The 16180-nt window shown below is 35.2% G+C and overlaps 1 protein-coding gene across 2 annotated transcripts in view; it reads left to right on the top strand.

Moving 5' to 3' along the window:
* Positions 1–14093, top strand: part of ZNF326 (zinc finger protein 326) — a 36368-nt gene extending 22275 nt beyond the window's left edge. The window contains exons 8-12 of one of the 2 annotated variants that reach the window (XM_054592106.1): positions 2754–2901; positions 4018–4117; positions 6593–6723; positions 7999–8094; positions 13596–14093. In XM_054592106.1, coding sequence (XP_054448081.1) covers positions 2754–2901; positions 4018–4117; positions 6593–6723; positions 7999–8094; positions 13596–13958 — 838 coding nt within the window. In that variant the 3' untranslated portion in view covers positions 13959–14093. The remainder of the gene's footprint in view (positions 1–2753; positions 2902–4017; positions 4118–6592; positions 6724–7998; positions 8095–13595) is intronic. The other variant, XM_054592107.1, reaches the window with a different exon arrangement.
* Positions 14094–16180: the final 2087 nt, after the last annotated feature.

The raw sequence follows: 16180 nt of genomic DNA on the forward strand, positions 1-16180 counted from the left end.
TTGTAATATGTACATTGGATTTGTCTATGTAAAATGTAGTAAAAGTTCAGTTGCATTTGATTACCAGTTTTTTTTGTTTGATTAGAGTATCTTTGATATTAGTCTGCTAGGTATTACTTGTTTAATATTTGTGCCCAGATTTAATAACCTCTAACTATGTTCTTTCTGGTTTGTTACTCTGTAATTTGTTGGGACCTGAGGAACAATACGATTAAGCTTATTAAGAATTAATTCATAAAAAGAAGTTTTAAGGGGCATTATCTTGTGGTCCTTGGGAGTATTTCCCACTCTGATACCATTTCTTCTTTTGACAAAGGGTAACAGGCTTAGTTATTTTGGAGCAGAAATAAATTGAAATAAATGTTTTGCATCAAATGTGTAGGAGTCTGAAGATATTTTTATATTACAGGATTATTTTTTCTGTGTATTTACCCTATGAATACTTTAGCATTAAGCATCATAGATTTAGATATCATAGATTCATGTTAATATAATATATTGTGATTTGGAGAAAATACGTGAGCTTTCATTTAGCTGTTTTCTCCATGATTCGAAATATAAACCCACTAACATAACAGAAAGAGTATCAGTTCAATTAAATTGTCATTTTAGGATAAGAATCTTTTAAATAGTCTAAAATTATTTTAATTTAAAAGAGCAGTTTTACTTTGAGTTAGAATAAGAGATTGACAGTAACTATTCTTGTGATATATATATATATATATATATTTTGTATATTTGAATGCTTTCAATATAATACAGAGAATGGAAAGGTCCTCTTATCCTGGACCTTTATAAACCTTCCAGGTATTATACCTTCCAGGTATTATAAACCTGGAAGTGATGGGTTTTTGAGAGGTATAGACAAAATACATGGTGACGAGTGCCAAAAGACAAATATGAAGTAGTCATATAGGAGATGTCTTCTACATAGGAGGGCAGCAAAATCAGCGAAATGGATCAGTGAGTATGAACTGATAGGGGTGGTAGGGATGCAGTAAGAATTGTTAGGTAGCCCAAGTAGTGGTCATGGCTTGAGGTAAAAAGGCAAAGAAACAGGAATATTTCTTTCATATTCAGGAAATTGAAACCTCTGTAGATTGAAAATGACTGTAGTGGGTTGAAAGGTGTAATCGAATTAAAACATTTAATGAAGACATACATATATGCCAGATACTGTTAAATATATTAGTGGGTAAAGCCAAAAAGAGAGAGAGGAGAGAGCAAGAGCTTTTCTAAATGGCAGCGGAAAACATTTTAACTTGTTTTTTGAGCCTTAAGGAACCAGTGCAGCATTTTGAGCAGCAATGTGCTGTTACCTTCTCTAGAAAATAACTAATTAATTGAATAATTACTATGTGCTAGGAACTGTTCTAAGGGCTTTATATGTATTTTTTAAACCTCATCTCATTAAGATAAGAAAACCAAGGCCAGCCCTGCCTGGTGTGACTCAGTGGATTGAGTGCTGGCCAGCAAACCAAAGGGTCACTGGTTTGATTCCCAGTGCCTGGGTTGCGGGCCTGGTCCCCGGTGGGAAGCACGCGAGGGGCATCCACACATTGGTGTTTCTTTCCCTACCCCTCTCACTAAAAATAAGTAAATAAAATATTTAAAAAAGAAAGAAAGAGAAAGAAAGAAAGAAAGAAAGAAAGAATGAATGAATGAAAACTAAGACCTAGAGGAAGTTAAGTAACTTGTTTAAGGTCCCTTAAGTATGCAAGGATATAAACCCAGTGGTTGGCTCCAGATCCCATACTCTCTGTTTTTTGTTTTTTTGTTTTTAAATCCTCACCTGAGGAAATGCTTATTTATTTCAAAGAGAGAAGAAAAGAGGGAAGGAGAGGGGGAGAGAAACATTGATGTGAAAAAGAAACATCTGTTGGTTGCCTCTTTCATGCACCCCAACTGGGGACCAAACCTGCAACCCAGTCTCATGCCCTGGCCAGAATCAAACCCTTGACCTTTGGCTTAATGGACAACACTCCAACTAACTGAACCACACTAGCTAGGGCCAGCTCCTCAACTCTTAACCAGGAAGATAAATCTAATAGTAGCATAAGGAATTAATTGGAAAATGGAGACTGGAGACAGAGAATCCAGTTAGGGAACTGTTGTCATAATTCAAGGAAAACAAAGTTATTACAATATATAAGATAGGAACAGTTAAATGGGACAAAAAAGGGGAATGGCTCCTGAGCCTCTAAATGCATGCATTTGTCCAGACCAGGACTATCAGTCATCCTGAAGTGATCTTTAGGGAGCAGGACTTTTGATCACCCAAGAGTTCCAAGGGAGTGAATTATGGTTGTCTGATATTCCACCTGGCTGTATTGATACTACTCTAGTGGTTTGGAAACTAGGGGATGGAACAAGTAGTGGTAAAACAAGTAGTGGAACTTTGGAAATTGATACTTCTTGAGGTTGGCTTTGGCTTTCTAACAGGTCTAGGTTTGAAGTGGAGAGTTTAGGATTAGATTAAGTAGATACACTGATTCCATCTTTTATGCCTAGCAGCTCCAGGGTGGGCCAGAAATGCAAAGTAGTATAATGACAGTGTTGTCCAAATGGGTACTTAAAGAAATACTTGTTTTGTTTTGTCTTTTTTTTTTTTTTGACTTAAGCTATATTTACATCAACCATAAAATGGAAGAAAGGAAATCATTTATGCTAGTAATACATTAACTTTATTGTTATCTTTTTATGAACTCAGTAAGTAAATAAATATTTAAAGAAAAACTTTTTTCCTTTTGTAGAATGGCATTCACATGTTCATTTTGTAAATTTCGAACATTTGAAGAAAAAGATATTGAACTGCATCTGGAAAGTTCATCACACCAGGAAACATTAGATCATATTCAGAAACAAACTAAATTTGATAAAGTAGTTATGGAGTTTCTGCATGTAAGTAGCTGTTTTTGAAGTGAAGAGCACTTTATCTGACATTTCAATTTCTTATTTTTTTATAGTTCTCCATCTCACATTTTATGTGTCTAAAATTTTAATGTATACTTTAAAGAGTTATTTTAAAAGTAGTCCAGAATTAGATATGAATTTGTCTTCTAAAATAGACTTTAGATTTGTTAATTGAGAGAACATTTTATGTTTTCCACAGTAATTTCTAGCAGAGGTGTTAGGAAAAGAATTCCTTTACCAACTGTTTATTGATGCAGAATCAGCTGTCATCCATTGAGGGTCTGTGTCTGTGGTACTGTGCTGCGTATTTTGATATTTTATTTGAACCTCCTAACAACTCCTTTTTATCATGAGAAAGATTGTGCTCAGAACAGTTTAAGTGACTCAGTTAAGAGGCAGATTCTGAATTCAGACCCACAGAGTGCCTGTTTGGTGTCCTTTGAATTATGAGTGTTTTGTCATCAGTTCAATGATTTTCCTTGAATATTTATGAAATGTGCTGTGCAGGCACTGAAGACACAGACACCACCCTCTATAATTATTGTAATTATAACAATTGGAAATTGAACGCAGTCACACATACACGGATGACGCATGGTTAAGTGGAAGGGCCAAGAATGATAGTATAGACCAAAGGAGTTTGGAGTACGGGAGGATAGTTGGGGTCAAGGATTCTTAAGGAAGGTGTTAGAGCTGGACTGCTAATTGTGCATAGAGTTCATTTGGGCAGAAGAGATGGTATTGTCAGGAGGTTAGCAGTACAATGATCACTCAGGCCTCTGTAGATTTGTATCCCTTAATTACAATTTTATGCAGTTTACTCCTTAACTGGATCCTGTCATTTCGGACTTAAGTATTCACCTGCCCAGAGAAGACCTCTAGCCCAACTCTCTCTGATTTCTCTTACTCTGTAAACCTAAAATACGTTTTAAGGGAAGTTTTTGTAGTTTCCTAGTACTTTATGAAAGTCCTTTCAACTAAACTGTAAGCTTCTTGAGAACAGATATTAGTTCTTATATAACACTTTCATAGGCCAAGCATAGTGCTGGGCATATGCGAAGGGCTCACTGATAACTTTCTGGATTCTTCCTATTTTGTTTTTAGGAATGTATGGTAAATAAATTCAAGAAAACATCTATTCGTAAGCAACAGACAAATAATCAAACAGAAGTAGTCAAAATAATTGAAAAAGATGTTATGGAAGGTAAGTATTTAAACACATTGTTTTAGAAATTCACATGTCTATTTTACACCCTAACCTATTTCAGTGTGAATCATGCCCACTAGAGTGACACAGCACATAGTTTTATGTGGTAGCCCTGAGCGGGCTATCAGAAATGAACTTGACTTCCTATTCTCATGCTTAGAAATTTATTACTGTATACCCTTCCAGCTTTCACTTCAGTTTTAGAGGAGAAACCGTCTTTACATCTGGATGAAAGTACTTCTACCATCTGTCCTCTCTCTTATCCCTTCTCATCTCCTTAAGAACTTTTGCTTGTCTGTTTTTCAGTCCATCCTTCTTTTTTAATTCCCTCCCTGGAGCCTGTGCTCTTATTTTAAAAACAAACAAAAAACCCAAAGGAACAAAGAAAAATAAAAATAGGCATTAGTTCACCTAAAACCTACCTTTCTCTTTAAACAGCTGTGCTTCTTTAAGCATAGTCCTCACTGGTCTCTGTGTCTTCACTTCCGGTTTATTACTTTACCCACAGTAGATAATTTTCTGCTACCATTAGTTTACTGAAACTGTCCTGACATGTTACAAACACCAACTTCTACAGGCTCTTTTGAATTATCTTCTGCAACATTCTTCACTGATGACTTTATTTTCTGTGAAACCATTTCCTTCCTTTGTTTCTCTGGTATCTCACTGCCCTGATGTTCTCTGTATTCTCTTGTCATTTTTTACTTTTTGGTGTTTTTCTTTCTGTGTCAGGCTTTTAGAAGTTGGTGCTTCCCTGTATTTTGTTATTAGTCTCATTACCATCTCTCTTTATATTTCTTCTGGATGACTTCATTTACTTACAGAGCTTAAATTAATGTTTTTGTTAATTACTAATACATTAATAGCACTCTTTTTTGACCTCTAATCTCATCCATCCAACTGCCTAGTCACATCTTTCTTCACCAGTTCCCCAAAATCAGCATATCCAAAAACTTTATCCTCTCTTTGAGCATGCTGCAGCCCATGAAGAAAACAAAATGAAAACTCTACAAATACCTCCTTCATTTATGTTGGAAAATGGCCCCACCATCAAAGCCAGAAGTTAATCCTAAGTATTTTACTTGACTAGATCTGTAGCATTGTGTCTGTTATGTTTCATCTTTTAAATATTTACCAAGTCTGTTTCTTTATTTCCTTTTAAAATATGCATTTGTTCAAATCTTTACATGTTCCTTTGACAATTATAGTATTTTGCTAACTAGTTTTCTTCCAGTTTCTTACCCCTAATTCTATTATAACACATCATTACTTAAAGATTTTTCAGTGGCTCCTCCCATTCTCTACAGGATAAAGTTCATATTCCTAGGCATGATACAGAAAGCTCTCCATGGTTTAGGCCTTTCTCTCTTTCTCTTTTCTCATCTTTTGTCCCTTTATACTCTATGCCTCAGCCACACTGAATTACCTGCAATTACCAGGAAGAGCCATTTTCTCTTACAACTATCCCTTGCATATATTGGGTTGGCCAAAAAGTCCATTTAGTTTCTTTCCATAAAATATAAGACACATTTTTCATTTTCACCAATAACTTTACAGATTTGGATATTCTGAGTATGTTGGTTATCTCCCATGTGGTATAACATTGATAATTCTCAGTTAATGTTTCGATTTGATCACTGTCAACTTGAATTGGTCTGCCCATCTGTGGAGCATCATCCAGAGAGAAATATCCAGCCCAAAACTTTACAAACCACTTTTGACATGTTTTATCAGTCACAGTACCTTCTCCATATACTGCACAAATCTTTTTTGTGTGTTTCAGTTGAGGTTTTACCTTTCTTGAAATAATAAACCATAATAATATACTGGAAATGTTGTGTATTTTCTTCCATCTTCACTGTTAAAATGGCTAAACAGAAATCTACTAATTTTGATGTTTTTTTTTAATGCATGCTGATATGACAGCTGTCACAATACAATCTGATAAAACTATTTCAAATAAAATTAAAGACAACTAAGTGCTACTAGAGCTATCTTATGGAAAAAATCAAACTAACTTTGTGGTCAACCCAATAATTATACCTTCTTCACCTGTAATAACCCTCAATTACCATTTTCAAGATCCAACATATATTTTGTTCCTTATGAATCCACTTTTGACATCTTTTTCCCTGTTCCTACCCACCCATATTCATAATCATGGAAATTCTTATTTTACTACAAAATCACATTTATATTTCATTTTGGGGATGGACTTATGGGCTTCAGAGCTGACTATATAACACATTAGGAAATATAATTAAACTTTATAATTTTAATCTTTTATCCATATATTTTTAAGCTATATATGCAGATTCAGGAGATATAGTAAAAAAACTCAACATAAACCTAAATATTCCCATCCTTTCTTGGGAAGAAGGGGTATAAATAATTATAGAAACAAAATAGTAAAATTTGATTTGTCTGAAATAATATATGAATTATTTCTTAATAATTGGATTTCTTTTGTAGGTGTTACTGCAGATGATCACATGATGAAAGTAGAGACTGTTCACTGCAGTGCTTGTAGTGTGTATATCCCTGCTTTACACAGTTCAGTTCAGCAACACTTAAAATCTCCTGATCATATCAAAGGGAAGCAGGTAAGTTTGGATCTATCCTAATGAAGTCCTTAAATTATTCTTCAGTCCCTTATTGTCCTTCAAAGACCACTGTTTCACACCTGCTGATTTGTGTACAGTTCTGTTTATCTTACATGTGAATAATTGTAAAGATAGCTAGAGGTAGATTGTGGGCTCTAGAGCCAGACTTTCTCGGTTTGAATTGTGGTTCAGTTAATGCAAATTGGCATTAAGTTTTATCTGTAAAGTGGGTATGGATAATCATTCTACTCTTATGTGACTATTTAAAGATTTGATTAATTCAAATATAAAAGGAACTTAAAATAGTGCCTGGCATACATAGTAGCCATTCATAAAGTCATAGCTGTTGAGCTGTTCTTTTTATTAACATTTTTTAAAAAGTTGGTACAAAGTGATTGTATGTTTGTGTATTTTAGAACAAAAAAGAAAGATTTGATTATAACATTTTCCTATGGTTGGGAAAAATAAATTTAAAAAGGATTATCAGTTACTATCTATTCTTAAATATTTTAGTATAATTTACTCAAAAATTCTAGAACAATTTACTATTTTCCTTTTGTTAGCCTATTTCTGCTTCTATGTTGGTTGCTCTTATTTAGTCAAATTTATTTCAAATTATTTGTTTATATTGTGTGAAATTTCTTTAAAAAGCAAATTTAAAAATTCAAATATTAAAGATAAATTTTAAATAGAACATACTTGGGTCTTAAATTCATATTTTGTATTGAAGTAAATCTCATTTAACTCGGACTTTTTAAGACACTTTTAGCTACTTTGAGCACATATAATATTTAAAAAATTTTTGTCTCTTGATAATCCTTTGACACTTTTGGAAACTAGACTTGCATATTATTACCTCTTCTGCTTTGTATAAAACAGCCCAGAGGTAGACTAATTACTTAAGCTGTATGCACAATTATTCTTCCTTTTTTGGTAGCATGAAAATTAATAGTTGGAGTAGTTGGCACTGGAGGAGGTGGAGGTAGAATGCAAAGGAGAAAAAACAGCTGTCTAGGGGACCTAGATTTAAGCTCTCTGCTGACTGGGCGTGTGTCGTTGAAGCTTATTTGCTCATTGAGGCTCATTGTCTTAATCCATAGACTTACATTGCAATCATAGTACCTATTGTTGCTTTATAGCTTCATTTGCCAGAAGGTGAGTCATTTACATCTAAGGATTTGACTATATAATGTTTTGACTATATAATGTTTTAATTATGGAAATATTTTTTATGACATAGTTTCCAAGTACTTCAGTGTGTTCTATTTTTCATAGGCTTATAAGGAACAAATAAAAAGAGAGAGTGTCTTGACTGCTACAAGTATTTTAAATAATCCAATAGTGAAGGCGCGATATGAACGTTTTGTTAAGGTAAGATGTTAGGGCATAAACTCTTTAACTTATATTGTAATAATTAAATGGCCACACAATAACTCTTTATGATATTTAAATACAGTACAATATTAGGAAGAATTTTACTTAATATCTTGCATATAATTAAACTATCTGTTTTCCCTAAGTGTTGGGATTTATGGTGGGGAGAGAATAAGCCATTTTTCACTCAGCCTCTTTCTAGCTCTGGATTAGTTGAGAGATACACGGGAATCTGATAGAAGATCAAAAGTTGGCATTATTTTTTTTAAAAAAGATTTAATTTATTTTTACAGAGAGGGGAAGTGAGGGAGAAAGAGAGGGAGAGAAGCATCGATAGGTTGCCTCTTGTACATGCCCCAGCTGGGGACCGAACCTGCAACCCATACGTGTGTCCTGACTGGGAATCAAATTGGTGACGTTTCACTTTGTGGGACAAAGCTCAACCTACTGAGCCATACTGGTCAAGGCATCAGCTTAATTCTTGACTTTTAGAAAAAGGATGACTTGAAGGATGTTTTACATGAGTAGTTATGTGGGCTCTCTAACATTGCACGCCTGAATTAGATAAACTCATGTCCCCCTAACCTCTTTTACTGGTTCAGGTGAATAGCAATAGCTTTCTCCTAGTTTACCACATGGCATAGAGCACACTAGAATGTATCTTTCTATTGCTATGAAGACCCAAAAGAAGGAACCTAGGAGGGAGTGAGTTGTGCATGTCCAGTTTCTTCCAAGTATGCTAATTAGATAAGTCATTCCTCTTCCTTGGATAAAGTTGGAGGGGAAGCAGAGGTCAGTTATGTTGCTTCAGAAAAAGCTCCCTAATGGAGTCCGGAGGCCAGGAGAAAGGTTTGTCCTGAATGTTAGGAAACTTGGATATGACCAATCAGGTATACCTGGCCCCCTGCTTCTCACAATTTTTGCCCTATAGTACTGAGGAATCTTTCTTTACACAAAATCCTTCTTTACATATTATGGATATTTATAGTACAAACAAGAACTTATTATTATTCAGAAAATAATAGAAATAAATTTTAGATTTTAGTTTTTGTTATTTTTTCAATTATTTTTTACAAGATTTTAAATTTATTTTTAGAGAGAGGGCTAGGGAGGGAGAAAGAAAGGGACGGAAACATTGATGTATAAGAGAAACATCCACCTGTTGTCTCTCACATGTCCCCAGCTGGGGACCTGGCCCATAACCCAGGCATGTGCCCTGACTGGGAAATGAACCAGTGACTTTTCGGTTCAGAGGCCGGCCCTCAATCCACTGAGCCACACCAGCCAGGGCTAGTTTTTAAGTTGTTATAAAATAGTACCTTATTTAAAAATCATCCTACACTGAAGAGAGTTGTTTTGTTGAAGACTTACAAAAGTTTCTTATTTACATTAGTAACTAAATATTTTATAAATTAGAGAAGTATTATTTATTTTGGCTGTTGTGGTGGTTAACCATGTGCTCTGTGAAGAATGTGAGCTGATAGTTGTTGGCACCAATTCAGTTCCAACAGGGATCTCCAATTTAGGGTGTGGTGAAGAAGAAAACTTTATTCAGTGCAAAACAGCTCAGTTGTAACACAGCATGGCTGTGAAAACAACACAGCTAGGAGGCAGTTCTGGGGCCAGGTAGCTCTGGGGCCACGCTCCGCTGCACCTAGACAGCTCTGAGGTGCTCCTTGCCAGTCTGCTTTGTGTTTCACTGGTTTGTTTCATCCATTCTGCTCCAGTCTGCTCTGCTCCGCTCCCGTGAGACATCTTCAAAGTTTCACTTAGCCAGAGAAATGCAGTCTTTGGTAGAAAGGGAAAGTGCACTCTCAGAGCCAGAGGGGAGCTGGCTTATATCCCCAAAAGTCCCCTCCTCTAGTCCCTGATTCGTCAGTCCACAGGCAAATGAGGACTCTAAATCCCTGCAGTGATTGATCCGAAAGGTACTTTCCTGACTGGTCAGAGTAGAGCCATTTTGACTGGCAGGAGCTGTGCAGCTCTAACGGGTAGGGAAATATTCTGTTCTACTGGTTGAAATAGGCTTCCAGGAAACCTTTATAAGGGCTGGCACAGATGGCGGAAACACAGTGCAGGCAGGCGGGTTCAGTGCAGGCCTCTTTCTGAAGTGCAGTTTGCATGAGAGGCCCCAGTGTAGAAATAGCTGCTAGGCCCTGTTTTTTCTTTTTTTCTTTTTCCTTTTCCTTTCCCTTCCCTTCCCTCCCCTTCCCTCCCCTCCCCTCCCCTCCCCTCCCCTCCGCTCCCCTCCCTTCTCTTCCCTTCCCCCTTCCCTTCTCCCTTCCCTTCCCTTTCCTTTTCTTTCTTCCGGCCCAATTAAGCACGAGGAGACCTTCTTAGTAATAAGTGTCTTGTATGTCAAGATTTACAATACTTAATGACCAATAAATTATCCTTCAACCAAATGACTTCCAAGTTGAATAAATTTCAGTTCTTTCAGCTTGTTTCTTAGGGCCTTGTTTTTTGATTTGTTAACCATATTTGTCACTGTTTACTACATTCTTGACACTATTTTTAAAAAGCGAATGCTGCATTAATTGAAATCCAATTTTGTATGGCATCAAAAAGATAGCTAAAGTAAGAAAAACTACATTTTTATCCTTGCTAGATCACAAACTTTTGGGAAGTTAATGGTTTCTATTGATATATGGAAATAATTTTTAATGAGAGAAGAATACAGCTTAGAATTTCTGCATAGGGTTTTCAGACTTCATTTAGGATCATTTCAAGGAAAAAGAGACATCACCGGTGGGAGTGTCTTGCTCATAGACTTATTTGGGAGAAAGTACCTGAACTGAGGAGAATGCCTCAACAGCCTTGTTACTCTGAATGTGATCCATGGACCAGCAGAATTGGCATTACCTGGGAGCTCATGAGAAATGCAGTTTCATTCTTAGTTCATGTCCAGGCCTACTGAATGAGAATCTTCATTTTAACAAGATTCCAGTTGATTCATTTGCATTAAAATTCAAGAAGCACTGAAGTCACATTGTTCAATGATTTCCCTTTGTTCAGCATTTCTGTCTACTTTGTTCTTTGCTGTCATTCGCCAGAATATCCTGTTTGTGGTCAGCTCTGGTCATGGCTTAAAACTCTTTTATTTTCAAGTGCTCTCGGTCTGACAAAATACCCATTTTAATCCTTGTGCCATGAAGATAGTTAGTTCATCAGTTTCCCTCAATTCTCCAGCTGTACCGTCTTGTTCTCGTTCTCTTCACTCCCTGACCTGGAGCCTCACGGCCAGCCCTAACAACAGTGGAGTGCTACTATTCTAAGATCCCTGACTTAATTGTTCTCCTGCCACTCACCCAATGCCAGCACTGTGCCATCTACAGTTGGCTTTATTAACTCTCTGTCTTGCTAACAATTTCATGGAATTGTGCCAGTATTATGCTTGCACATTTTCACTGCAGTTCACAATACTTTTACTTATTGCCTATCGATGTAATATGTTTCCTGTAGTGACTGTTTCAAACTTTTTCTACTATTCACATATCCAGATTTCATTCTTAGTCCCCACTCTTCCCACATTATTATTTCTTGTCCTAGGGAGACCATAGATGTGAACTCCATAGTTCTCTTCTTTCTACCTTAGATTTATGTATCTATCCATCACCTTTATTGTTATCTGTGAAGAAAAATACCATTTTTTTGGCCTGTCATCAGTGTTCTTGTTTCATTAGTTATCTCTTTCCTTACTTACATCTGACTTTTCTCTTTTTGTTTTACTGTCTTCCCCAAACACACACACTAACGAGTTCCCTAAACTAAAAATGACTTAGCTTTTCCTAGTCTCTGGTTATACCTGAAGAAGTAGTTTACTTTTACCCTAGTGGTTCGTATTTTGAGATATACAATTAGAATCACCCGGTAGGCTAAAATCATAAAAGTCTGCCGAGGAGCTTTTTAAGACCTTCTAAATTAGGGTTTTCCAACAATTTCTGATAAATATTTCTGAAATGCTTCTTAAATATGCAGGTTACCAGACTTCTTCCCTGGAACTTCTGGTTCAAGAGGTCTGAAACTGATTCACGAATTTGTTTTTTCAACAAGAGCTCTACTACTTGACTAAATTAAAATCTTGGAGTGTGGTACCTGGGCTTTTTGTCTTTTGAGAGCTTCACGGGAAATTGTGGCAATTAATTCTTGGGCAGCTCTTGGTGTTTAACTCTCACTTATATCATCCTTTTGAAACTGCTGTAAGATTACCAGCGACCTAAATTTCAAATAAAAATTTTTAGTGTTTTGATCTTTATTATTTTAAACTTAGGAAATGAAGGGGATAGTATAATAAATCCCTCAAGTATCCTCACAAAGCTTTAATAATGATCAACTCTACAGACCTTTTTCAGTTCGGTTCTACTCTTGTTTGCATTACTTGATACTGTCACTTATTCTTGAAACTTTGTTTTACCAGACACTATTTTGCTATCCTAGGTTTCCTCCTCTACTGAGTGTTCCTTTTCTAAGTTCTGCTCCTATGTACAGGTTTTACATAGGGTTTTATTCTTGGTGCTCTTTTTTTCCCTCACTCTCCCCGACCCCTGGGTCATCCCATTTAAGACCTTGGCTTCACTATTCACTCTGTGCAAGCAGTTCACGAATCTAAATGTCTTATTTTGAACTCTCTTCTGCGTTGTAAATTTATAGCTGCCTGTTAGTCATTAGACATCTGAAATTCTAATTATATATAGCATATACCTGCTTTCCTTTTCCCATCCTGTTTTACCTATTTTGTTAATGGCGTCACCAGATCTTTTACACTTTATTCTCCTGCACTATTAGAGTAGACTTGTCACTGGTTATTTCTCGTCTTGCTACTCCAACTTATCCTGCACATGCCTACCTGGTTTATCTTAAAGTGTGTTGCCAGTCTTACACTTTAGACAGTCCTGTCTAATAATCTTCATTGCCTTAACATCTCCTGCTATGTTAATGTAGCCTTCTGGTATGTTCAGTTTTTGAGACTTAATCTGGATACACAATTAAAGTATTTAAATAAAAATGTTAAAATACAATAAAATACTGTTGTATTTGTGAATGTTTAGTGAATTAAAGATCTGTCTACATTTTTAAAGAAAAAATTAGGCACATAATTTTCATTTGAAGTTTTTTAAAGATGCTCTATAACAGTAGTGCATCTACTACTAGTATAATTAAGTAAGTAGAACATAAGTCTTTTGCTTCATCTACATAGTTTCTATGAAAACCCATATATTTACCTCCTCCACACCCCTCTCTCTCACACACAATTTCAGAAATTCAGTTAAGGAAATGTGGCCTTTCTGCCATCCAGTTTATGAAGTATAAAGTATTGACTTTAGTAATGTTTATACTCACATCGGTATGAATAGGTACTCAACAGATATTTAGTGGATTTGTCATATGTTAAAATAAAAAACTTTTAAAAATGTTTATTTTGATTGATACAGTGTAAAAATTTCACTGATACAAAAATGAATGCTGATTTTAACAGCTCTATCTCCTCATGTTTTTAGGGTGAGAATCCTTTTGAAATTCAAGATCATTCTCAAGATCAGCAAATAGAAGGAGATGAAGAGGAGGAAGAAAAGATTGATGAACCTATTGAAGAGGAGGAAGAAGAGGAGGAAGAAGAAGAGGAAGTGGGGGAAGTGGAAGAAGTAGAGGAGGTAGAGGAAGCAGAGGAAGTGGAGGGATTAGAGGAAGGGAGAGAAGGTGAAGGAAAAGAGGGAGTTGGGGAAGGAGAGGGTGTGGGGGAAGGAGAGAGAGTGGGGGAAGGAGAGGGAGTGGGGGAAGGAGAGGGAGTGGGGCAAAAAGATGAAGAAGCAGCAAAGGAAGGGGATGTCAGCTTCCCTGTTGACCAGCCTGAAGAAAATTAAATATAAGGTATTAGATTAAAAAAAAAAAAAGCTTTAAATTTCTGTCTTAATGTGGAAAGGGTAAGAATTTTAATAGTTTAAAATATGAGACTTAACACCCATGTTGCATGCATTCCACACATTAAAATTTGTTTAATATAATTTCTAAATGTTTGGCATTTGTTTCAATAAAATGAAGGTATTAGTTTAGTTTTTATAGCTACCAAACTTAGATTCAATAAATTGTATAATTTTTAAGCTTAATTTTTATTACTTTATTGGTGTTAGGATAACAGATGTGTATTGTTAGTATATCTATTCTAATCATTTGAACTTAAATGCTGCTCTTGGGAGATTATATTCAAGTGTGCATTAATGTTTTGAATACTCACCCTGGAAGAGATAAATTGGGCAAGTATTTTGTGCTCTGTGTATTTTTTTACTGCATTGGACATTGAATAGTAATTTGCGTTAAGATATGCTTTAACCATGTTTTTGTGACCATGTTTCCCTTTGTAGCAATAAATTTCTTTCTTTCTTTTTTTTTTTTATAAAAACTATCTGGATTAGCAATTTTAAATGAATCAGTTCATCAATTAAATGAGTATTTAAAATTAGAATTTGCCTTAATGCACAAGTTCAGCTCACAAGTATTTTAAGATGATTGAGAAGACTTGAATTAAAGAAAAATTTTACCTCAATCATATTTTAAAATGTATTACTAAATATTTTTAACATATTTCAAATAGAGGTCAGTCTATAACTGACCTGTTTATACTTGTTTTAATTCATTTCGTTTCTCGGTGCCTGTGTCAAATCTTGAAATCTTTTTGAAAATACATTTGAATACAAATAATTTTTCATAGTTGTGTTAGTTATTTTGTCATGTCAGTTTTTGGTTGAAGAACAAAGAAGCAGACTATCACTTTTTTAAAAAAAATTATTTCTCTCTAGAATATTAACCTCTATTAACTTTTTATAGTCATATGCGCTTGTATAATGTAAAAGAGAAGATGAGATTGTTAGATGATCTTTTTCAAATGACTGTTTATGTCACTGAAAAGCAGTGCTCTGTCCGAATCTTTATTCTGGCCTCTTTTGAGAGGGGCAGTCTTTCAGGAAAATTGTCTTCTCAAAATTTTGAGGCATCAAGTGGATCAATATGTGGGTATATTACATAATTTTAAGACATTAAGTGGATGATTGTGCGGGCATTTGTAGAACTTCACAGATAATTTCTCTGTTTGCATACAGTAAAGCTTTTAAAGGGATTTTTTTTTAGGCCAATATGGATTTATTGTTGTGGGCTACATTTGCATGTCTTTCAGCTGGGAAAATATGGTAGGCATTTACATCCAGTTACAGAGATTTGGAGCCAAATAAGATTGGTTGAAGACTGGAGAAATTTGGAGTCTATTTGGGTGTCTGTATTTACTTTTAAAGGCTTCAGAAACGCAGTCTTTTTGCTCAAGAGTTCTTATTTTGAGGATAGTAGGACTTGATCAGCCCTCTTGTTTCTCCTTAAAAATAAAATTGTGGAAGAGCTACGGTGAAAGAAGAGTACATCTCTTTGGTTAGAATTAGGTTCTTTTGACAGTAAGTAAGGTGCTTTTCTTCATTTTTTTTCTTTAAAAGAAACTTTTGGAAAGAATCCTATATAGAAAGAATCCTGCACAACAATTCTAAGTACATGTTTTAGAATGAGAGGTAGCAAAGAACATCTAAGTAGTAATTTTGCAGGAAACATGTAAAAACCTTTGTTCAGACTAGCTTGTTTGCATAGCATTAATAAGTGCATTTTGTTATTGTACTTAATTCAGAAATTAAAATTTATATGTATCTATTGGATAACTTGTAGATAGATAGTTTAGTTTGCAGGCAGATTAATTTTTGTGATCCTTTGTGTTTATATTTTCAATACTTTCATGATAAGGGTTCATGTAATATCTTTGATAACTTTGTAACTTCTGTTATCCAATATTATTTGTTTTCTTTATTAAAAAACCAAACATTAGTTCTAATCACCAAAGAAATTTATTTACAATTTACACAGTTGTTTAAGCCAGATGTCTAGGACTGTCCTATGTTCTTAACTTGGTATCCCTTCCTACTTTCAGTCTATCAGAAAATCTGTGCTTTCTACTTCCAAAATTTATCTGACCACTCTTCCATCTCTGCTGCTGCCAACTCAGCTTAAGTCACCATCATCTCTTTTCTGGACTATTGAAATAGTTTAGTAACTA

Source organism: Pteronotus mesoamericanus, unplaced genomic scaffold, assembly GCF_021234165.1.
Source record: "Pteronotus mesoamericanus isolate MK-2021 breed Mesoamerican mustached bat unplaced genomic scaffold, CSHL_Meso_final scaffold_31, whole genome shotgun sequence".
Classification (NCBI taxonomy): Eukaryota; Metazoa; Chordata; class Mammalia; order Chiroptera; family Mormoopidae; genus Pteronotus; species Pteronotus mesoamericanus.